The sequence below is a fragment of the Bos taurus genome, chromosome 19, assembly GCF_002263795.3.
Source record: "Bos taurus isolate L1 Dominette 01449 registration number 42190680 breed Hereford chromosome 19, ARS-UCD2.0, whole genome shotgun sequence".
In the NCBI taxonomy this organism is placed as follows: domain Eukaryota; kingdom Metazoa; phylum Chordata; class Mammalia; order Artiodactyla; family Bovidae; genus Bos; species Bos taurus.
The window spans coordinates 27445442-27470182 of NC_037346.1; the positions used below are offsets into that span (position 1 = coordinate 27445442).

Here is a 24741-nt window from a genome sequence, read left to right on the forward strand (position 1 = left end):
TGGGCCAAATATTTGTGGCCTGGGTTTAGCAGAAACCCAAATAATGGCTAAAACACTTCTTCCAGAGAGAAGAGGTACCCCGATCCTTTGGCAATTGTTGTCTAGAGGGATCTGTTATAAGCTGCTTTACATTTTTGTGGCTTTAAGCTAAAACTACCTCAATCCAGTAAATAATGTATGGGGGAAAAAACAAAAAATCATGATCACAGGGAAGGATTTTGAAAAGTCTGGGCTCATTAAACCAGTAAAGACATCCAAGACAGTTTCAGCTTTTCTAAACCAATTGATTCCTCCAACGAGGAGCAGATAACTTTATCAAGTACTTTTTTGTGCTCATGATCTAGATAAGGTCTTGAAATAAGTGTGCTCTTCAAATGCCCTGATTGTCCTCAGAATTACCTGGCTCTCCCTCCGTTCTGGGAGACTTCCAGTCCCTAACAGCACTGATCTTATCTTACAAAGGATTTTGTTGTCCCACCTTCTATCCCAAATATTTGAACTCTGAAGTCCAAATTGGCTTTTACCACATTTTACAACCAGACCAGCCTTACAGATTGCACTTAACACAAACATATTCCAGATGGCGTCTGTACCCTGGCTGAAAAAAGTTGTGTTATCGCTGTGTAAGCCAACTCCTCTGTGTAGCAGGACTTCTCCAGGGCAGGACAAGGGACACTGGCGTCTGACAGTGTTTTGCGACTGGAACTTCCTCTTCCTCCTTTTCTCTCTGGTCTGACAGCACTTTCTCCATCAGGTCAGTTCATTCTGGGCTGTCAGCACCAACCCCAGTCAGCCTACTTGCCCTGGCTCCATTGCCTGAGCACTTGTCCAAGAAAACAGAAAATATTTTACAAAAATAATTCCCCAGACTGATTTTTTAAAATTAAAATTTTTTTGACCATGCCATGACGAGGCATGTGGGATCTTAATTTCCCAACCAGGGATCCAACCCATGCCCCCTGCATTGGAAGTACAGTGGCTTAACCACTGGACCACCAGGGAAGTCCCAGACTGGTTTTGTTATGTTTGTTTTTTTTTTTTTAAGAAATGTTATGTATCAGGAAAATAAATTTGCATTCCAGAAACTTCTTGACAAATTTCTGGCTAAGCCTGAGCATCATTGTGAAAAAATGTCCTCATAGGGACATCTTCCTCATAGGGACACCTTCCTCAGCATCAGGAAGGTGTTTTTCAAATTCATCGTATTGACTGACAAGTTAAAATTTGATAATTTGGCTTAAAGTTATTTTGAAAAGTCTTGTCAAGCTGAGGAAATGAAGAAACAATTTAGTGCACTGTTGGATAGTATATGTATCCAAGCGGGCTTACCAAGATGTTGACAGAGTCAAATTCAAGGCCTCCAGCTTGAAGAACGTAAGAGAATATGATTCTGTTACTAGAAGTGTTCCCATACGTATTTACACCCCTCCACCATCCTGGTATAGCTATGATAGAATTTGTGGTTAAACTGACATTCAGTGTTTTTCTTAATATGACTCTGTTAGTATTGTTTACTGTGGAGCCAAATCATGTTCAGTTATTGCAGTTCTCTCCTTGCTTGTATGACACTTGTTCTTTTTGGAAATAACAATGACCTCACTGTTTTTGTTAGCACACTATTCACTATCATTAATTCTTCCAGACCAACCAATAAATTCCTTCAGATAATATTTTCCTTTGCTATCTGACTTATCACGTATGTTACCAATTTTGTGTTCTTAGCGCTATCCCTCCTGGAATTCCCTTGTCCTCTTTCTTCAGTCCAACTGGTTGGTTTTGAGGCCAGGTGTCACTGTGGGACTTCTCTGAGCCTCTTTTGTTATTTGATTCCCCCTTTCCTTTGTCTTCCTCTTTCTTGGTTTATGCTCTTACTTTGATGGAGTACATTCTTTAGTAGCTTTCCATGCTACATGGGAGGTAAACTTTTTGAATTCTCACATGATTGACAACAACTGTTTTCTGCCTGACACCTGTTAGTCCTTCATGGGATTCTAGATTGAAAGCAGTTTTCCTTCATTTTGGCTCTCCTTTACATTGGAGGCTTTCCTTGACTGTCCAGTAATCTGCTGTTCATTCCTATTTGAGAGAGCCTTCTTCCCTTTGAAGAATTTTGACACAGTTTCAAAAATAACACATACTTCAGTGAAGATTGTCAAGGTGTGAAAAACAGCATTTCTTTGTCCACAGTCTCTTAAAGCACATATCACAAATGAGCGCTTGATAATAATTTCCTTCCTTGGTAGAGTCCTCTCCAATAAAGGTGGAAAACTTGCACTGTGATGTCATGTCCTATATTGCTACTTTAGTGCTTGCTTAGTAGAACAGACACAAAATATTCTGAAATTTTCACCTCAGTGTTCTTTTAAGATGACATCTTGGTGATATTCAGGATATAAAGCTTCATCAGAGTATCTTGAGATTATGGGGCTTTTTATCCTCTTTGATTAAAAAATGTAATTTCTTTTTCCAAAAAAAGAAGAAAACACACAGATTTACAAAGTCAAATGACTCTTACTCAAGATGTAAAAGTGTTTAAAATATTACATATTTTCTCCTGGCATTTTGTGATTTTTAGTCTTTACATTTGGTTCTTGGATCCATTTTCAGTTTATTTTGATTTAGGGAGAGAAGCACAGATGCAACTTGAGTTGGTTTTGTGTTTTTTTAAATATATCCCCAGATGGCTAGTCAGTTGACCCAATCTCATTTATTGAACTGCTATCTTTATAGTATAACAAATTCCCAAGTATGTCTGTGTCTATTTTGGGATTCACTATCCTGTTCTGATAGGTCTGTTTATTCATATGTAGAGACCAAATTGTTTTTATTATTGTCCTCATTACTCTCCTTTTTAGATTTTTTTCTTGGATATTTTAAATATTTATTTCTCATAAGTACATTGGAATCTCTTTGTTTAGTCCCCCAAAGAGTCCTATTCCTATATTTGGCGAGGGGTGGGGTGGGGGTGGGGTGGGGGGGCAAGATTGGGTTAAATTTATAGGTTAACTTAAGAAGAATGAACATCTTTAAGATTTGAGTTTTTTCTATCCAAGAATAGCATTTCTTTCTTTCAATTTATTTAAGTCCTGTTCTTTTGTTCATAGATATTTTTCATACATACTAACCGACTAACAAGAAATGTGATAATATATATTAACATCTTTTGGTGATCTCTTAATTTTTGTTGTTTTAATTATCATTGGTTTCTTTTTCTCCATGATAATATTGAACTGGTTATAGTTTTTATATTGGAAAACTTTGATTTTAATAAGTTAATTTTGTACCCAGTCCCTTTTACAACTAATTCTCTTGTTTAAAATAGTTTTTTCCTTTTTAAAAATTTGCTTATTAATTTTATTTTTGTCTGCACTAGGTCTTTTGTTGCTTTCTCTAATTGAAGCAAGCGGGGGTACTCTTTGTTGTGTTGTGTGGGCTTCTCTTCCAAGGCCGGGGATCAAATCCACGTCCCCTGCATTGGCAAACAGATTCCTATCCACTGTGCTACCAGGAAGGTCCAGTTTTTCCCTTTTAAAACATTTTTTTAATTATGAAAGATCATATCATACATATAGAAAATTACTTAAAAACCTACATGTTCAATGTAATCTATAGGTATAAAATAAACACCCTTGCTTCTGTCACCTAGGTCAAGGAAAGAATGTGGCCAGCAGTCCAGAAGCCCTCCTACTTATATTTTTCAGTTGAACTATCTGTCAACACTTACAATTCAGGAGACTTTATATAAAAATTCACTTTCTGGCCTCTCTTGAAATCACACCGAGCCCATATCCCATTTGGCAGCAAATGCCTGGAACCCTGGAGCAGTGACTCTTGTAGATGGACCTCTCGCTCTTTCACCCAACTTTAGGCCAAAACTCAGTTGCAGTTTATCGTTGCATTAGAGCTGTGCTTGCCTTGGAGTAAGTGGAATTCCTGAACTTTGCTTTTGATGATGAAATCCAAAGGAGCTGGTGCTTGGTTGGATATTGGAAGGTCGAGGTGAGGGACGACACGGGTTCTGGCCCAGAAAGTGGGGCAGGGCCATTTCTGCACAGATGCAGGTGTCCTCGGCTGAGAGAGGCAGCTGAAGCCGCACAGTAGGTAAGGTCACCCAGGGCTAGTGTGCTGGGTGTGCGTGACCTCGAGGGGCTGGCGTGCCAGGGAGCTGTGGGGGAGGTGGATGCTTCGCTGAGTCTCCAGAGTCAGCTGGATGAGATTTCCAAGGGACCCTGGAGAGAAAAGGCTGCTTGTCCTGACGTGTGGAGCTGACAAGAGAAGCACCGAGGTTCAGAAGCCAGGGAGGAAGGCAGAGAGGAGGCCACCAGATGTGGAGACTTAGAGGGGAGGGTGAGGCCAAGGAGGTTCTCAGAGTGTAGCTACAAGAAGTCCTATGAGGAATCCTGGGCAAGCTAGACGGAAGCAGATTTAGGGACTTCCCTGATGGTCCAGTGGCTAACACTCCATCCATGCTCCCAATGCAGGGGGCCCAGGTTCAACCCCTGGTCAGGGAACCAGATGCCACATGCTGCAACTAAGAGTTTGCATGCGGCAACTGAAGATCCTGTGTGCCACGACTAAGACCTGGTGCAGCCAAATAAATAAATAATTTAAAAAGATCTTTTAAAAACGCAGACTTAGAGGGGAGGGTGGGAGGCAGCTCTTGGCACTGAGGAACGAGAGGAAAAGAAAGGAAGGGAATTCAGGAGGCCGATTTTTCACAGAAGGCAGGCTGTGAAGGGGGCAAGCAGTGTGGTGCCAGGATGTGGAGTCGAGGGTAGGTGGTGTTTTGATTTTGTTTTAAGATTGTAGAAACTTGGCTTATTTAAACGTTGATGGGAAGGAACGGGTAGGGTGGGAGTGTAGGCAAGCTGGAAAAGATGGTGTCTGAGGATGCAAAGGGAAGCTGGATTGGAAGGACTTGACCTTGGATGCAAGGAGGGCCTCTTCTGTAGTAAACAGAAGAAATCATAGGTATGGGGTCAGTTACGTTTATAAGTTTTAGAGCAGGAAGCATGTGGAGTTCTCTCCTGGTGGCTTTTGTATTTCTTTGAGGGAAGAGGTGGGGCTTTCTGTGGAGAGCGAGAGGAGCAGACCAGGTTTGAGAAAGCAGAGGATTTGCAAACAGTCCCTGTGAGAACAGGAAGGACAGGAGATTGGGGAAACCCCAGGGGTGCAGCCTTAGAGGCCAGCTGGGACCAGAGATCTTGGACGTGCAGACTGCTAATCTGTGTAGTCGTGTGATCTTCTCCAGCTTTGCTTGGCCACCTTCACATGGCCTCAGCAGAGAAGAGAGTGGACAGAGCTGGGGATGGGGTTTGGTCAGGTGGCTTAGACTAAAGAAGGAGGCGAACAGAGCCAGGGATGGGGTTTGGTCAGGTGGCTTAGCCTAAAGAAGGAGGCGAAAGACAGAACTGGTGAGAGAGCAGCGGAAGCAGGCAGGGTCCTTGGAGGAGGGGATGGATGTGGAAGGGGACAAACAGGCAAGAGGAAAGGCCAGGGGTCAGTGACCTGAACGTCCCCATGGGATCAAAGGTCGACTGGGAGGACTTGAGTGCAGGTACTGGGATGGGCGAGGAAGCTGAGCTGGGGAGGGACCATCTGCTTGGAGACTGACTGTAAAGGTGGCGGGACATGAGTTCCAGGGCGTGGCCTCTGAGTGGGGAGGAGAAGGTCAGGTCACTGGGTGTGAGGTGGCAAAGGACACTTAGGACAAGGGCCACAGACACAATTAAAAAATTTTTGGCATTACTTGTAATAAAGGAGAAAGAAACAAGTTAAATGAATTTTAATTTTCAATCCGGTATTCCCCAGATATTACCTTGCCAATATGTAATCAATGTAAAGAATTGTTCACAGAGAGTTTTATATTCTCTTTTTCATGCAACATCCTCTTTGCCTTTCATCTTTATGTCTCTATTTTATGAGGGGTCTCTGTCATTTATCTTGTATTGTATCTTTTTTTTTCTGCTTTATTTTTAACTTCCAAGAGCTCTCTTTGTGTCCCTTTTATAGCATCTTGTTTCTGTCTCACGGACGCTCTTTGTTTCTTATCTCTCTCTCAGGATGCTCGCTGTGATTCTGTTTTTTCTTTCGGGGGTGGGCCACCTTTCTGCATCTCCGTCCCCTCTCCTTCCCTTCTGGTTGCTTTTTTCTGTTTAAGGAAAGATAGACCCATTTGAATTTGGAGTTCCAAAGAATAGCAAGGAGAGATAAGAAAGGCTTCCTCAGTGATCAATGCAAAGAAATAGAGAAAAACAATAGAATGGGAAAGACTAGAGATCTCTTCAAGAAAATTAGACATACCAAGGGAACATTTCATGCAAAGATGGGCACAATAAAGGACAGAAATGGTATGGACCGAATAGAAGCAGAAGCTATTAAGAAGAGGTGACAAGAATACACAGAAGAACTATACAAAAAAGATCTTTACAATCCAGATAATCATCATGGTATTATCACTCACCTAAAGCCAGAATCCTGGAATGCAAAGTCAAGTGAGCCTTAGGAAGCATCACTGCAAACAAAGCTAGTGGAGGTGATGGAATTCCAGTTGAGCTATTTCAAATCCTGAAAGATGATGCTGTGAAAGTGCTGCACTCAATATGTCAGCAAATTTGGAAAACTCAGCAGTGGCCACAGGACTGGAAAAGGTCAGTTTTCATTCCAATCCCAAAGAAAGGCAATGCCAAAGAATGCTCAAATTACCGCACCATTGCACTCATCTCACACACTAGTAAAATAATGCTCAAAATTCTCCAAGCCAGCCTTCAACAGTACGTGAACTGTGAATTTCCAGATATTCAAGCTGGTTTTAGAAAAGGCAGAGGAACCAGAGATCAAATTGCCAATATCTGCTGGATCATGGAAAAAGCAAGAGAGTTCCAGAAAAACATCTATTTCTGCTTTATTGACTATGCCAAAGCCTTTGACTGTGTGGATCACAACAAACTGTGGAAAATTCTTAAAGAGTTGGGAATACCACCTGACCTGCCTCTTGAGAAATCTATATGCAGGTCAGGAAGTAACAGTTAGAACTGTACATGGAACAACAGACTGGTTCCAAATAGGGAAAGGAGTACATCAAGGCTGTATATTGTCACCCTGCTTATTTAACTTATATGCAGAGTACATCATGAGAAGCGCTGGGCTGGATGAAGCACAAGCTGGAATCAAGATTGCCGGGAGAAATACCAACACAAATATGCAGATGACACCACCCTTTTGGCAGAAAGCAAAGAAAGAACTAAAGAGCCTCTTGATGAAAGTGAAAGAGGAGAGTGAAAAAGTTGGGTTTAAACTCAACATTCAGAAAACTAAGATCATGGCATCTGGTTCCATCACTTCATGGCAAATAGATGGGGAAACAATGGAAACAGTGACAGACTTTATTTTTTGGGGCTCCAAAATGGTAAGCCCAAAAAATGGTGACTGCAGCCATGAAATTAAAAGACGCTTACTCCTTGGAAGAAAAGTTATGACCAACCTAGACAGCTTATTAAAAAGCAGAGACATTACTTTGCTAACAAAGGTCCATCTAGTCAAGGCTATGGTTTTTCCAGTAGTCATGTATGGCTGTGAGAGTTGGACTATAAAGAAAGCTGAGTGCCAAAGAATTGATGCTTTTGAACTGTGGTGTTGGAGAAGACTTGAGAGTCCCTTGGACTGCAGGATCCAACCAGTCAGTCCTAAAGGAGATCAGTCCTGAGTCTTCATTGGCAGGACTGATGTTGAAGCTGAAACTCCAATACTTCGGCCACCTAATGTGAAGAACTGACTCATTGGAAAAGACCCTGATGCTGGGAAAGATTGAAGGCGGGAGAAGAAGGGGATGACAGAGGATGAGATGGTTGGATGACATCACCGACTCAACGGACATGAGTTTGAGTAAACTCCCGGGAGTTGGTGATGGACAGGGAGGCCTGGCGTGTTGCGGTCCATGGGGTTGCAAAGAGTTGGACACGACTGAGCAACTGAACTGAACTGACTCCCACCTTTTATGCAAGGAGAGGCAGAGACCAGTGTTCTGCGACCCTTGGTTGTCTGATTGTATTTCAGGGACTGGGGCTGGAAAGCTGATTAGCAGCTCTGCTGAGCAGGAAGGGGGGGCTTCTCAACTGCAGGCCTGTCTGGATGGGCTGTTTCCTGGCAACTCCAGAGGTCATCACCCTCAGCACATTTCCATTTAGGGTGGTCTGAGGTCACAGAAAACCATCTCTCAAACTCTTTTCCGGAGGATATAGGTCCTGGTGCCAGAGACTGGTGTCTGGGTGGGAAGGGGAAGTGGGGGTCTTAACATTCATGTGTACGTGGTGACTCACCGCCCTGCTTTCAGTGGGTTACTCTCTCCTACAACTGGGCCTGGGGTCCCCAGTCCAGGGACCCTCTGTTTGTCTCTGCACTGCTTCCCCAGACAAGAAGCCTTCAGTCTTAGGCTGGGGCGGGGGGGGCAGCTTGCTTAACTCCACAGAGTAGGGCCGCTTCCTAAACTTTCAGCTATTCTGCTTGTTTTAGTCCCACCATCACGCCTTTCTGGAGATCCTTGGAGCTACGGGCCCCCCGAGCCTTGGGAGGGGGTTCTTAGCCATCTCCGCCACCAGCTGAGGACTCTTCTTCTGCTCCTTATCCATCTGCTCTTCCACTTTTCAAATGTTTTCAGTTACTATCTCCTTGTATTTGTGGGTTTATGCCTTAAACAAATGAAACATTCTTTACTGTTGTTTTAGTGGTTTGGGGAGAGGAGCAAAAGTCAGTGGGTCCAGTTGCCTTCTTTACCCGGAGGTTCTGCTTCATTTATTTTATCTATTTACTTAGCTGCGCTGGGTCTTAGTTGCAGCATGTGGCATCCAGTTCCCTGACCAGGGATTGAACCCAGGCCCCCTGCATGGGGAATGCAGAGTCTTAGCCACTGGACCACCAAAGAAACCCCTCTGCTTCACTTCTTACTTTTAAATGTCTCCATGCTCCCCAACTCCATACCTCTCGAACTGGTGTTGGTTCTGGCTTGCGCCCTTGCACAGCCACCTCAGAGGCTCTGCCTGTGTTTCTCCGCAAGGACCCTGTCGATCCTCTTTGTGGAGATCGACTACTGGGAGCGGTTACTGTTCGAGACACCCCATTACGTGGTGAATGTGGCTGAACGTGCCGAGGACCTGCGCATTCTTCAAGAAAACCTGCTGCTCGTCGCTCGGGACTATAACAGGTGGGGCCCACTCCTCACTGAAGCCCTCCTGCATGCCACTTCCTTGCCCTCTCTTTGTCTTTTATCTGTCCCATGATATTGTCCATTTCCTACAGTACACATCCTTCATATTTTGTCCATCTCAAAAAAAAAAAAAAAAGGTTTCCTGTTCTCTCTCATGTGGCCCTACAATTATTCCTGTGCCTTGTCTTCTATCTTTAGAGTACAGAGAAAAACAACAGGTCCCCTCCCACCCCATCAGGCACTTGGACCATGTATACTGTTGGCCTGAGTCACTTGTTTGGGAAGGAAGTTGATGGCATTAGGTTTATGGGCCCATATCAACATAAGGTTGTTTGAACCAAGATGGCCCTCCTCTTAATCCCATTAGCACTCATCTCTGAAGTGAGGCTTTGCTTGAAATTGGGTACCTTTCTCAGGCCATTTCAAGTGCAAAGAGATGGGACCAGCAGTCTTGTTTAGGTGTCTAGAACTGTGCTGTCCAATACAGTAGCCACTAGATGCATGTGGTTTTTTTCTATTTAAGTTAATTGAAATTAAATAAAAGTTTAAAATTCAGTTACTCATTTGCACAGGCCACAGTTCAAGTGCCCCACAGCCACATGTGGCTAGTGGCTGCCATACTGGGCAGCACAAATGTCAAAACATTTCCACCATCACAGAAAGTTGTATTGGAAAGTCCTTGCCTAGAATCATGAACTTTCAGATTTTCCACCAAGTGTCCTGGTGTGGAGATGAGGTCTTTCTGAGCTCATCCCCATTAGCTACTGTCCTTCTCTTACTCGCAGGATCATTGCCATGCTGTCCCCAGATGAGCAGGCCCTGTTCAAAGAACGTATCCGGTTCCTGGATAAGAAGATCCACCCTGGGCTCAAGAAGCTGCACTGGGCCTTGAAGGGGGCCAGTGCTTTTTTCATCACAGAGTGCCGCATACATGCCAGCAAGGTAGGCTGTGGTCATTAGACCCTAAAGGTCTGCAAGGCTGACTGAAAAGCTGACATGTGGGTACTTAATACCCCAGTCTCAGGTAGTGGCAGAGAGACCAAGGGAATTGTGTGAAAGAAATGAAGTGTGTTTAGTGAAGGACTTTTCTTTTTTTTTTTAATTGTCAGTAACTCTAGCTAGAGAATAGACGGAAGGATGGAATTAGGCCCAGAGGATCTGTTCCCAAACTCCCCCATGGGTGTGGTCTGACTCCAGGTGCAGACGATCGTGAATGAGTTCAAGGCGTCCACTCTGACCATCGGCTGGCGAGCCCAAGAGATATCAGAGACACTGCTGGTGCGCATCAGCGGCAAACGGGTGTACAGGGACCTGGAATTTGAGGAGGACCAAAGAGAGCATAGGGCAGCCGTGCAACAGAAATTGATGAGCCTGCATCAGGATGTGGTGGCCATCATGACCAACTCCTATGAAGTCTTCAAGAATGACGGCCCCGAGGTAAGGGTCCTGTGGCCAGGGCTTTGTGGGTGAGCAGATCCCCAGTCCCCCCAGCCCCATCAGAACCTTCTCTTGGTCGTCCCCCTCCCTCCCACCCTGATTCTGTGTATGCCTGTCAGACATCCCACTCTAGCCTTGGATTCACCCAACCTTCAGCTTTTCAGCCTCTTCCTTCAGGACTTCATATCTGCCTTTCTATTAAAACAACTTGTTGCCCTCCCTGTTGGCTGGTTCTCCTTTCCCAGGGCCTGCCCTGTTTTGCCTGAGGGATTCTCTTCCCGACTCTTCCCACAGATTCAGCAGCAGTGGATGCTGTACACAATTCGGCTGGACCGCATGATGGAGGATGCCTTGAGGCTGAACGTGAAGTGGTCTCTGTTGGAACTGTCCAAGGCCATCAATGGGGATGGCAAGACTACCCCCAACCCACTCTTCCGAGTGCTTGTCATTTTGAAGAATGATCTTCAGGGAGGTGTGGCCCAGGTGGGTGGGAACCACTTTGCCCCAAACATCTGAAACCATCACACTTTGTCAGTTTCCGTTAATCCTTAGACTTGGCCCTAGGCTTTGGCTTTGTCCTACAGCCTCCAGGCCTGGTTCTGAGGTGTCCAGCCTGCCTAGTCCTGAACTCACCTCCTCCAGAGCCTGTGCTGAGCCCTCTCCCTGGTGCTCCCACAGGTGGAGTTCTCACCCACTCTGCAGACCTTGGCAAGTGTGGTCAATGACATCGGCAGCCACCTCTTCTCCACCATCTCCGTCTTCCGCCACCTCCCCGAAATTCTCATCAAGCGCAAGTTTCAGCGTGAGCCCATCCACACCATCGTGGGTGAGTAGGCGTCCAGTGCAGGGGTATCAACAGCCTAGGACCAGATGAGGGAACTCCCTGGCAGTCCAGTGGTTAAGACGCTGCACGCGCTTCCAGTGCAGGAAGCGTGGGTTTGATCCCTTGTTGCAGAACTAGGATCCCACATGCCACATGCTGTGACCAAAAAAGAAATTAATTGGAAACAAAAACCAAGCCCTAGGACCATGTGGAGCTAGGAGGAGAGACCAGGGCTGTTTCTAGACATACCTGGCCAGTTGTCTCCATGGATTTTGAAAACCCAGGTCAAGGTGCTGGATTGGGGAAGGGAAACAGGACACAGACAGGGGTCAAAATTAGGTGACTGATGCTCAAGGGGTTTGGAGTTTGGGGTGAGGAGACCCAGAAGGAATTGTTTGGGTAACAGGGCTGGGATGTAAGAGGCCTGGATACCAACACATGAGACATCTGAATCCCCCAGAACAGAGTCATTCTTTTACGTTCTGCTTCCTCCTTCATTTTCTACTACTCACATTTGAGTGTGTTTCTTTGGGGAAGTGATGTTGGAGGGGAGACTCTGGGGCAGTAGCCAGGGGCTGGGCTGGAGCTTGAGTCAGGGTGGAGGTTAGTGAGAAGTATTTTGCTGGGTCTTGAAGAGCGGGATGAGGACATCAAGAAGATCCAGGCCCAGATCAGCAGTGGCATGACCAACAATGCAAGCCTGCTGCAGAACTATCTCAAGACCTGGGACATGTACCGCGAGATCTGGGAGATCAACAAGGACTCCTTCATCCGCCGATACCAGCGCCTCAACCCGCCTGTCTCTTCCTTTGATGCTGACATTGCCCGGTAAGGAGCTGTGAGGATCATAGGAGGGGGTCTGGCCTGGAGACCGAGGGGTGGGGAGGAAATGAGAAGAAAGGCACTGGACCTTTGTTTCTTAAGGAGGTAGGGATCCAATGAGAGCTGGGAAAAAAAGAAACGTCAATTAGATTTTTTTCCCACCAATCTCTCTGCTGAAGCACCACATCAGCAATTTAGAGTTTCCATCAGTCTTCTCAAAAGAGCATATTAATAATGATTTATTATTATATGCTTAAAATTTATAAATGAGTCTAGAACGTTCTGTCATAGTCAGTTCATTTCAGTTCAGTTGCTCAGTTATGTCCGACTCTTTGCGACCCCATGGACCGCAGCATGCCAGGCCTCCCTGTCCATCACCAACTGCCAGAGTCTACCCAAACCCATGTCCATTGAGTCGGTGATGCCATCCAACCATCTCATCCTCTGTCATCCCCTTCTCCTCTTGCCCTCAATCTTTCCCAGCATCAGGGTCTTTTCAAATGAGTCAGCTCTTTGCATCAGGTGGCCAAAGTATTGGAGTTTCAGCTTCAACATCAGTCCTGCCAATGAAGACTCAGGACTGATCTCCTTTAGGACTGACTGGTTGGATCTTGCAGTCCAAAGGACTCTCAAGAGTCTTCTCCAACACCACAGTTCAAAAGCATCAATTCTTTGGCACTCAGCTTTCTTTATAGTCCAACTCTCACAGCCATACATGACTACTGGAAAAACCATAGCCTTGACTAGACGGACCTTTGTTGGCAAAGTAATGTCTCTGCTTTTTAATATGCTGTCTAAACCTAGACAGTATAACTTTCCTTCCAAGGAGTAAGCATCTTTTAATTTCATGGGTACAGTCACCATCTGCAGTGACTTTGGAGCCCCCAAAAATAAAGTCTGTCACTGTTTCCCCATCTATTTGCCATGAAGTAATGGGACCAGATGCCATGATCTTTGTTTTCTGAGTGTTGAGCTTTAAGCCAACTTTTTGACTCTCTTCTTTCACTTTCATCAAGAGACTCTTTACAGTAAACTTTTTTTAAAAAAATACTTAAAAATCTTTCTGTCATCCCAGAACTCTATGTACACCTGTACAAATTCACACATTGTCATTCATATAATTAGAGTCTTAAGAAGTTAAGTTAATATGGAATCCATTTCTCACTTATGTTTGAGAGCATCATTAGAGTTTATGGCTTTTAGAAAGTAAAATATGCATGTGGTTAGTAACTTAAAAACCCTATAAAGCAATTATCCTCCAATTATAAGTAAATTAATTTAAAAAAACCCTAAAGAGATGTCAAATTAAAAATAAAAGACTTTTTACCGAAAAATAAAAAAGATTTAAGGGAAAAGTTGCTCTTGTGGGGAGTACCATAGGATCCCACTGGAAGAAGAGAGATGTTAAGGATCTGAAAGGTAAGAGATGTGAACAGTTTCATTTTAAAAGTGCAGACAGGAGTTAAATTGAAGAAGATTCTATTTTAAAAAATTATTTATTTAATTTACTTATTTTGGGCTTCACCAAATGGGCTTCAACACATGGGCTTTCTCTTGTTTTGGTATGTGGGCTTAGTTGCTCCACAGCACATGTGATCTTAGTTCCCTGACCAGGGATTGAACCCACATCCCCTGCATTGGAAGGCAGGTTCTTAACTACTGAACCACCAGGGAAGTCCCTGAAGAAGATTCTTAAATTCTGATCTGAACCCTCATCTCTTTGTCCTCTCGTTATTCATTCATTTGTTCAAAAACCACCATTGTTTTATGGGTCATGAAGAATAAAAAAAAAGAGCAAGTTTTTTCCTCCCAAGGGCTCTAGTGCAGTGGGAAAGACACAAATATTGCTGACAGAGCAGTGGCTGTGGAGTCTTGAGGAATGTTGAAATCCCGTCTCCACCATTTACCAGCCATATAATCTTAGGTCGGTTCCTCTCATTCTCTGGGCCTCAGTTTTCTGTGAAATCGGTGTTGTACTATCAACCACAAAGGTTGTGAGGTTATTAAGTACACGTGGAAGCACCGTGTGAACTCTGAAGCCTGCAGGGGCTAACATGCTCATTGCTCTTGTATCGGCTTCCCTGTGATCAGCGCTGTGGGTGAGGCATGCAAGGTCCTGGGCGGTTCAGTGGAAGGAGAGAGAATGTCCAACTTGGGAATGTTAGAAGAGGAAGGACGTGGTTGAAAGGAGTGACTTTGGGGCTGGCCTTTTTGGAATGGGTAGGATGCCAGCAGGCAGAGATGGGCAGGGAGAGCGTGTTCACCAAATAGTGAGCATCCAGGAAGGAAGTCAGCGGGGGGCATTACGTACAGCGGCCACCGTCATCCTCTCCACAGCCTCACGGGGTGGGTTCTGTTCTCATTGCCATGTTACAGATGAGGAGACTGAGGCTCGGAGCCGTTAAGTAACCTGCCTGAGGGCACAGAGCTAGTGAGCAGGACTGTGTGAACTCAGCCTAGATCTCTGTGCCTTGAAATCAGACCAAGGAGTCTGAAAGCAGTGGAGGGAAAAGGACACCATCACAGCAGTTTGCCCCGGGCAGGTTGAAGTGGGGAACACCCGGGGGCAGAAGGATGCTGGGTGGGCGGAAAATACCACCCAGTCAGGGCATCCGGCACGTCTGCCAAGGAAAAGCCGTCCTAGTGGGGATGTGTGGGCCCTTTCAGCTACACAGAGGTGGCTAATAATGTGCAGAAGGAGGAGACGGTCCTGAACATCCAGTTTGTGCTCCTGGACTGCTCGCACCTCAAGTTCTCTCTGGTGCAGCACTGCAACGAGTGGCAGAACAAATTCACGACCCTGCTCAAGGAGATGGCGGCCAGGCGGCTTCTGGAGCTGCACACCTACCTGGAGGAGAACTCGGAGAAGTATGTGGACGGGCCATCGGTGGGCGGGGGCACACTGGCTCAGGCCACCAGTTGGGGAGAGTAGGCCTGGCCTTCCCACCCACCCTTTCTCCCTTCCCCTGCCTACAGAATCAGCCGCCCTCCCCAGACCCTGGAGGAACTGGGGGTCAGTTTGCAACTTATGGAGACCCTGCAGCACGAACTGCCCACCATGGAAACCCAGATCCCTCCCATTCACGAGCAATTTGCCATCCTTGAGAAGTACGAAGTGCCAGTCCAGGACGATGTGAGTTCCAGCGGCCCATCCTAGCCCCAGGCCCTTGGCTGTCAGGAGGGAGAGCAGAGAAGTGAGTGGGGGAGAAGGCGCAAGGCCCCAGAGACTCTGAGAGCCAAAGTTAATTTGTGTGCTCTTTCGGGTCAGCTGGAGGATTTCTGTCAGGCCCAGCAACTGCTCAATCTCTTTGGGCCTTGTTGCCCAAGAGCTTGGAACTTGGCCACAGACTCTGGTCTAGAGGATTGGAAAAGAGTTCTTCTGGGAGTTGGTGGGACAGGAAGAGCTCTGTGGGCTACCCTCCCCTTTGTGATGTCCCCAGGTGCTGGAAATGCTGGACAGTCTCGGTGGGGAATGGGTTGCCTTCCAGCAAACACTGCTGGACAGTGAACAGATGCTGAAGAAACACAAGGAGAAGTTCAAGACAGGCCTCATTCACTCAGCTGACGACTTCAAGAAGAAAGCACACAATCTTCTGGAAGAATTTGAAGGCAAAGGTACGCTTCTCGCAACCTTTCCTTCTGCTTTTCCCTTGTCTTGACCCAGTCTTTCAAAGTGTGGGTCCCAGGAAAGTGCCAAACAAGGGAAAGAGCCAGGGACTGCTGTCAGTGATACACCTGTTGTCACTGAGTTTTGGCTGGAAGGCAGCAGCCCTGCTCACGTCTCCAGTTTTCTTACACCACCTTTTCATCTCACTCATTACTGACTCTCCAGCCACAGTTAGTTTCAATGCATTCTTTTCAACGGGTCCCCTCTTGTTTTCCGTGTCTTGTGGGAAGAGAGAAGTGAGATTTATACACAAAGAGGTAGGTGAGCCACAATGGCCTTTCAGAGGACCTTGGCCTTAAGTGAGAATCTGAACCTCACCTTGGACACCCCACAGGCCCCTTCACCAGCAATGTGGGACACCAGGCAGCCCTGGAGCAGATCGCCCACGTGCGGGCCATGCTGAACGCCATGCGGGAGGAAGAAAACCTCCTCCGTGCCAACCTGGGCATCTTCAAGATTGAGCAGCCAGCCTCCAAGGACCTGCAGAACCTGGAGAAGGTGGTGTGCCTAGCAAGGCCCTCATGGTGACCCAGGAGACGGGGTAGGGGGCAGGAGAAGGGGTCCCATGGGCCTCAAAAAACACCTGGGACCAGGAAGATGGGTGCACGAGAAGCTTTTTTAAAAAATAGAGGTAAAACTCGGGTAGCAAAAGAGCCATTTTACAATGAACAGTTGAGTGGCATTCAGTACATTCACGATGTTGTACAGCCATCACTTATAATTCTACTATATTTTCATCACCCCCCAGAGAAAGGCTTTAGCAATCATACCCCACCCCGTTCCCTCTCCCCCAGCCCCTGTAGACCACTAATCTATTTTCTATGTACAGTTGACCCTTTAACAACACTGGGTTTGAACAGATAAGGCCCGCCTATACATGGATGTCTTACAGTAGTAAGTACTGTAATACTACATGCTGTGCGGTTGAATCCACAGCTGGGAAACTGTGGCTGTAGATAAACTGCAGATATGGAGGGCGGACTATAAGTTACACACAAATTTTCCACTGCATAGAGGGTTGGTGTCCCTCACCCTTATGGTTTTTAATGGTCAGCTGAACATGGATTTTTCCTATTCTGTATATTCCGTATACATGGAAGCATGCAATATGTGACTTTTGTGTATGGCTTCTTACATTTGTCTAATATTTTCAAGGATCATTCATGCTGCAGCATGGGTCAGTATCTCGTTCCTTTTTATGGGTGAATAATATTCCATTGTATGGATTTACCACATTTGTTTATCCATTAACCTGTCAATGGGCATTTGGGTTGTTTCCACTTTTTAGCTACTGTAAGGAGTGCTACTCTGACTATGCCTGTACTTGGCGTATGTTTGAGTTCCCATTTCCAATTCCTGTGGGTATGGACATAGGAGTGGACTTGCTGATCACATGGTAACTCTGTGTTTAACTTTTTGAGGAACCTCCAAGCTGTTTTCCACAGCAACTGCACCATTTTATGCTCCCCCAGCAGCATACAAGGGTTCCTATTTCTCCACATCCTTGTCAACACTTCTCCCTTTATTTTTGGCCCTAGTCATTCTGGTGGGTGTGAAATATCTCCCTGTGGTTTTGATTTGCATGTCCCTACTGACTAATGAACTTCCCTGGTGGCTCAGACGGTAAAGCGTCTGTCTACAATGCGGGAGACCCTGGTTCGATCCCTGGGTCGGGAAGATCCCCTGGAGAAGGAAATGGCAATCCACTCCAGTACTATTGCCTGGAAAATCCCATGGACACAGGAGCCTGGTAGACTACAGTCCATGGGGTCACAAAGAGTCGGACATGACTGAGCAACTTCACTTCACTGACTAATGGCATTGAGGATCTTTTCAAGTGCTTGTTCCTTGAGGCTCTCTTAAAGCAAGAGAGTGGGGAAAAAAGTGTGAACTGAGGAGGAGGCAACTCTGTTTTGCCGGGAGGGAAGATCTCCTGAGGATGAGAGGAGGCATTTGTCAGGGAGAAGGAGGGTGGGAGTTGCCTGACTCTGTCACCCATCTGGTCTGGGCCCCAAAGGAGCTGGACGCGCTGCAGCAAGTCTGGGAAATCACCCGAGACTGGGAGGAAAACTGGAACCAGTGGAAGGTGGGCCGGTTCCTGACCCTGCAGACAGAGGCCATGGAGACTATGGCCCATGGGCTGTTTCGCCGCCTCACTAGACTGGCCAAAGAGTACAAGGTGTGTGAGGCGAGGGTGGAGGGCCGCGGGCAGGAGACTGAGGAAGGCGGGCTGTGCTGGAAAGGAGGGCAGGTCTCCTGATGTCTTTTGCTTTTGCTCAGGACCGAAACTGGGAAATTATTGAAACCACTCGCTCCAAAATAGAGCAGTTCAAGAGGACCATGCCGCTCATCTCGGACCTGCGAAACCCTGCCCTTCGAGAGCGGTGAGGCTGCCCCTCACACCCTGGTCTGTCCTGGCCTGGTTCTCCCGGTTGTTCCCTCCATCGCGTTCCCACCTCGCTCTGCTCCTCTGCCCACCAACACACACCCTGAAGGAGGCTTCCCAAGAGCCCATTGCCTTCCCCTGTCACACTGTTCTGGGTTCTCTGGCCTTCTTGGCTCTTTCCCCTCTGTCTCCTTTCAATTTATGTTGTCTATCATAGGTCTACTTTATGTCTCCTGTCCCACAAAAGCCTGAATTTTGTAGTCCAAATCTAACATTTGTCCTTTAGGGTTTTTACTTTTGTGCCTTAAGAGGCCCTCGCAATCCCAGAGCTGTCAATGCAGTATCTCCGTACTCTCTTCGCATACTTTATAATTTTGCTTCTCAAGTTTAATTCTTTTAATGCATCTGGAACTTATCATGTTATAGAGGAGGATTTTGAAACTGTTGAGGCTAGCATAGACTATTTCATATGTGGTGTTTTAATAATTGTATATCCATTTAGGAGTAAATAGTTTTACTTCTTTTATATTGCCTCTAGCATGATGTTTTTGGCAGCGCTTCACTAATATCTATTATACGATAAACTATAACCTAACCACTTTATTTGCTTAAGTTATTTAACCTCGCTAAGCCTCAATTTCTTCACCTATAAATGGAATAACATTTATAGAGTGACCACGAAAATGAAATGCCTCATGTAGAGCACTTGGCCCAGCACCTCATCTCTAGTAAACCTGCGATCATCCATCTGAACTCCTTTTCTAGAGTCAGCAGCTCAATCTCTGTATTCCCCACAGTGCCTAAAACGGGATCTTAGAGCCTATTTAGGAAATATCTGTTGAATCTCGGATTAATAAAGGCACGGAATCATAACATCCCAATGGAAGAAAGCTAGGGAGCAATGCTCACACTTCCTGGTAGGCCTTGCTGACTTTTTGTCCCCAGCTGATCTGACCTTTTGTCCCCGGCTACAGGCACTGGGATCAGGTCAGGGATGAGGTCCAACGTGAGTTTGATCAGGAATCAGAAAGCTTCACCTTGGAGCAGATCGTGGAGCTGGGGATGGATCAGCATGTAGAGAAAATTGGGGAGATCTCTGCCTCAGCCACCAAAGAGCTGGCTATAGAACTGGTATGACAGAGTACTCTCCCATACTCCCCTGTTTCCTCAGCTTTCTGGAGCAAAGGCTTCCAGCTTTTCATGATCCAAGGGTCCTTCCCAGCTCCTGTTACCCTTGGGGACTAAATACCTGATTGATCTGTCCCCCACAGGCATTAGAGAACATTGCCAAGACCTGGGATGTGATTCAGCTTGACATAGTGCCCTACAAGGATAAGGGCCATCACCGACTCAGGTGGACAAGGCTGTGGGGCCTGGGCTGCGGAGTGGGGACCAGGTTTGGCAGGTGGGGATAGACTATGATTCTGATACTTTTCACCCCAGAGGGACAGAAGAAGTATTCCAGGCCCTGGAAGATAACCAGGTGGCTCTGTCTACCATGAAGGCATCTCGCTTTGTCAAGGCCTTTGAGAAAGATGTGGACCACTGGGAGCGCTGCCTCTCCCTCATCTTGGAAGTGATTGAGATGGTGCTCACAGTGCAGCGTCAGTGGATGTACCTCGAGGTTAGGATCACCACCTGAGCTCTCCCTATATCCTGTTTTGGCTCCTTTCTTTGCAGAGGATCTAGATAGTTGCCCTATTATCAGCTCCATTGTCCCACCTCTAAAGCCACTTTTCATCTAGGACCTAAGCATCTGACCCTGAGCTCTTACCTCTCATCTTCAGCTTCCTCCTTGAAAAGCCTTTGTTCTCCTTCCATTTTTCTTATTGAACCCATATACCTGGCCTCCCAATCCCAAGTTTGGTTCTAGAGCCTAGACATCCCTTTGGTTCTTTTTTTATTTTTATTTTTAATTTTACTTATTTATTTATTTTTGGCTGTGCTGAGTTGTCACTGCTGCATGGGCTGCTCTCTCGTTGCGGTGCTCAGGCTTCTCATTGCAGCAGCTTCTCTTACTGTAGAGCACAGACTCTAGGGCACTTGGGTTCAATAGTCATGGCTCCCTGGCTCAGTCACTCGGTGGCATGTGGGATCTTCCCAGACCAGGGACCGAACTCGTGTCTCCTGTGTTGGCAGGTGGATTCTTTACCACTGAGCCACCAGGGACCCCCTCACCCTTTGGTTCTGATGCTTCTTCTCTTTCATTGATTGTCTCTCCTGGTCTAAGCACAGAGAGCAGAGAGTGGAGAGGGTATGGGAAACAGCCTCTCACACCCTTTATTGGCCCTTCAGAACATCTTCCTGGGAGAGGACATCCGGAAGCAGCTGCCCAATGAATCAGGCTTATTCGACCAAGTCAATGGCAACTGGAAGGCCATTATGGACCGGGTGAACAAGGACCCCAATGCTCTCCGGAGCACCCACTATCCAGGTCTGAGCCCTGACACAGCCTCGGCGGGTGCTCTGTGTGTGTGAGGTCATGGCCACATGCTTCATGTTTTTTTTAAGTTTTAAAAAGAATTTTATTTATTTTTGGCCATGCTAGGTCTTCATTATTGCATGGCTTTTCTCTGGTTGTGGGGAGCAGGGGCTACTTTCCTGTTGTGTAGCATAGGCTGTAGGCGCAAGGGCTTAGTAGCTGTGGCTCCCTGGCTCTAGAGCACAGGCTCAGTAGTTGTGGCGAAGGGGCTTAGTTGCCCCTTGGCTTGTGGGATCTTACTGGATCAGGGATCGAACCCATCTCTCCTGCATTGGCAGGTGGATTCTTTACCACTGAGCCACCACGGAGGCCCCACATGCTTCATTTACTGAAAGACTGACCATTGTACCCAACTGTCCTAAGCATTACATAGTAGTTCTGTAGATTAAACTCAACACATATTTGAGCAGAGTACAGTAGAGCAGTGAAGAGGATGAAAAATGGAATGAGACAGACTTGAGTTCAAAATCCTGCCTTCCTGATTGCATGCCTTCAGGCAGCTTGTTTCCTCCATACTGCAGCTTCCTTGCCTGTAGTATATGTGTGTGTGTGTCAGGGGCGGGGAGTGTATTTTATTTTACCTTTTATTTTGGCCCTGCCAGAGGGAAGATGTAGGATCTTAGTTCCCCAACCAGGGATCAAACCCGTGGCCCCAACATTGGGAGTGTGGAGTCTTAAGTACTGGGCTGCCAGGGAATTCCCACAGTGAGGGGTTAATGATAGCTATTTCTTGGGGTCTTTGTGAGGATAATAAAGGAGTGTGTAGCACTCAGTGCAGTGTCTAGCATAAAGGTAGTGCTGTTATTAGCACTGTGTCTCAAAAAACTCTGATTAAGGAATCACTCTTCTTCTCTATGTGGTTCATTCAATCAGATGATGTAGGTAAATGAGATAATGCAGATAAAGCACTTATCCCATTAAATGGCACAGAGAAAATCTTTGGTTACTAGGCGCTATTGTTATTACCTTGACTTTAATTGGTTTGTTATTAATAGAACTAGTCTTTAATGTAGACACTTTGGTAGACATGGGGATTGGGTAAGGAGATGGGGGGAGATGTACGCATACATGGTGAGGTCTGGTTATTTGTGGTCAATAGGGGTAAAGAACCAGAAAGTCAGGTTGGGCAATGGATGCGCGGGTAGATAGCCTGAGAAGAGTTTTGGCAGGGGATACGGAGGACCTGTTTATTTGCCTGGGCCAATCTAACAATTGAAAAATTTTCCCAAGAACCTTAACTCTACACAAAAACACTTTATTTCAATTACTCTGATAATATATAAATATTAGGATGTGCAAAATTGAGTGAGAACTTGAATTTTTATTAATAATATTTGAGATAATTGACATAATTACATTTTAGAAGAATGTATACTGCTACTGTTAAGTCAATGTATAAGCAGAGCCATGAAAACAACACTCTTTCTTGGTTGAACACACAGAACATACCCATGTTGTCTATGGCTACCAGGTCTCCTTGTGGTCTCCAGGGGCTTCTCAGGTGGTCATTCAAAGGCTCTAATGGCTTGTAGACCCTGTCCTAGAAGGCCTGAGGGTCACCTTGGAGTTCAGACTCTAGGGCATCCATAGTTTCTTCATAAAGCTAGAAACTGGGAAGACCAGGGGATAAGCCAATCAAAATCTAACTCTGGGAGGAAACTAACATTATTGAGAACCTATAGATGTGAACACAGTTTATTTTATATCTTGAATTATTCTTTGAGGTGGATCTTATTACTATTTTACAAAGAGGTAAAACCTCCCTGAGGTTAACTGACATGCTAATTAATGAAAGACCCACATCTGCCTCCCAGTCAGGTGCATTTATTTTTTTGTACCATGTAGCTTGCAGACTTAGCAGCAGCAGCTTGCAGATCTTACTTCCATGACCAGGGGTTAAACCTGTGCCCCCTGCCATGGAAGCTCAGTGTATTAACCACTGGACTTCCAGGGAATTTCCTCTAGTACTCTTTTCACTCTATCACGAGGAACACCGGCAGTCCCAGTGATGGTGGACCTTTTTTATTGTGCACGTGTGATGTGTATTTAAATCTAATGATTTAACTTGCTGAATTGTTTATGGGCAGAACAGTCTCTCACTTTCAGAAGCTCTTGGGATGACTGGCAGAGTCCCCACTTCTTTGGTGGAAAGAGACTGATGGGATATGTAGTTATATTAATGGAATCACATATGCATAATTAATTATAATGTATAATATGTACCATAGTGTATAATGAACACTTAATAATGAGTTCATGAGGAGGATGGGAAAAGAGTGATTAGGGGACACTTCTCTGCTTCCAAAAACCATATGGCAGTCTGCACCCCAGCATTCACGAGCTGGCAGAGTGGGTATGGTTGGAGGCTCCATATCTACTCAGGGCAATGGTAAAAGGGCCATGACCAATGTCACTCACTGTTCTCCTCCCCAGGCCTCCTGGACACGTTGATAGAAATGAACACAATCCTTGAAGACATCCAGAAGTCCCTGGATATGTATTTAGAGACCAAGCGCCATATTTTCCCCCGCTTCTACTTCTTGTCCAATGATGACCTCCTGGAGATTCTGGGCCAGTCCCGCAATCCGGAGGCTGTGCAGCCACACCTCAAAAAATGCTTTGACAATATTAAACTGCTGAGAATGCAGAAGGTTCGTGGAAGTGGCCACGACGGGCAGGAGGGTGGGGGAGGGATGGTGACATCAGTGAGTTCATGGCCTCCGAGGAGACCATGCCCCTCCAAGAGGAGGGGGATAGTAATGATTCTGGGCATCTGGGACAGAACTTTCTAGAACTGGTAATATAGAGGGGGAGGTGGGAGGAGCAGAAATGACCCCCAAAGGGCTCAACAGCTTCCTGCTTCTGCAGGTTGGGGGACCCGGCAGCAAATGGGAAGCGTTGGGAATGTTCTCGGGTGACGGTGAATACATCGATTTCCTCCACCCAGTGCTTCTGGAAGGGCCTGTGGAGGTGAGCTGTGGCCAGGGACTAAGAAGAAAGCTCGTTCTTCTAACTTTGCTGGCTCTATAAGGAGAGACCATCTCTGTGAAGGGGCCTTAGTCACTTTGTGCCTCCCACCTGCCATGCCTAAAACTCTAACCTCCACCATGCTCTCCTGAAAGTCCATCTGACCCCGGTCTCCATCCCCCTCAGGGATTTGAGCCAGCCACTACCCAGCTTCCGCTTTTCTCTAGGGCCCCAGAGCCCCGGGGTCCTCCTTCCCAATCACCTTTGCTCTGGGCACTCTTTACTCTGGCCCCAAGGCCCAGCCATCCTGTTCTCGCCTCCCCCCAGTCCTGGCTTGGCGATGTGGAGCGGACCATGAGGGTGACCCTCCGGGACCTTCTCCGGAACTGTCGCCTGGCCCTCAAGAAATTTCTCAACAAGAGGGACAAGTGGGTGAAGGAGTGGGCTGGCCAGGTGAGCTGGGGTCAGTAGAAATGAGGGAACAAGGAGGACGGAGCCACAAGGGAGCAGCCAGTGTAAAGACAGAGTCTAGAGTCACCCAAAAGGCAGGTGTCCTGCCCCCTGTCCTGGGCTGTGACCCAGAAGCCTGCATGCTGGACTCTTAGCTCCTAACTTAGGCCCATGTCCACCCTCCAGAACAGGTCAAGCGTATTGAGAGGGGAAGCACCTGGTCCCGAATGAGCCAGGATATGGGAGCTGGGCTGTGTGGGTGGCCAGGAATGGGCCTTTGGAATAGAGCCTCCATACGTGCCCCAGATGGTGATCACCGCCAGTCAGATCCAGTGGACAGCCGACGTTACCAAGTGCCTGCTGACAGCTAAGGAGCGGGCAGACAAGAAGATCCTCAAGGTCATGAAGAAAAAGCAGGTGGGGAAACACCACCAGAATGACAAGGGCCTGGCGTCAGAGCTGGAAGGAGGGGCTGATCAATTGGAGTGAGAATTAGCAATGAGCT

The 24741-nt window shown here is 46.5% G+C and overlaps 1 protein-coding gene across 9 annotated transcripts in view; it reads left to right on the forward strand.

Moving 5' to 3' along the window:
* DNAH2 (dynein axonemal heavy chain 2) overlaps positions 1–24741 on the forward strand; it is a 108442-nt gene that overhangs the window by 30442 nt on the left and 53259 nt on the right. For all 9 annotated transcript variants that reach the window (XM_059878294.1, XM_024980544.2, XM_024980542.2 and 6 more), the window contains 20 exons: positions 9053–9199; positions 9988–10144; positions 10400–10639; positions 10934–11122; positions 11318–11465; positions 12098–12290; positions 14952–15152; positions 15261–15417; positions 15725–15899; positions 16286–16449; positions 17969–18130; positions 18232–18335; positions 19312–19468; positions 19609–19691; positions 19781–19961; positions 20633–20771; positions 23253–23470; positions 23688–23789; positions 24114–24239; positions 24543–24653. In XM_059878294.1, coding sequence (XP_059734277.1) covers positions 9053–9199; positions 9988–10144; positions 10400–10639; positions 10934–11122; positions 11318–11465; positions 12098–12290; positions 14952–15152; positions 15261–15417; positions 15725–15899; positions 16286–16449; positions 17969–18130; positions 18232–18335; positions 19312–19468; positions 19609–19691; positions 19781–19961; positions 20633–20771; positions 23253–23470; positions 23688–23789; positions 24114–24239; positions 24543–24653 — 3154 coding nt within the window. The remainder of the gene's footprint in view (positions 1–9052; positions 9200–9987; positions 10145–10399; positions 10640–10933; positions 11123–11317; positions 11466–12097; positions 12291–14951; positions 15153–15260; positions 15418–15724; positions 15900–16285; positions 16450–17968; positions 18131–18231; positions 18336–19311; positions 19469–19608; positions 19692–19780; positions 19962–20632; positions 20772–23252; positions 23471–23687; positions 23790–24113; positions 24240–24542; positions 24654–24741) is intronic.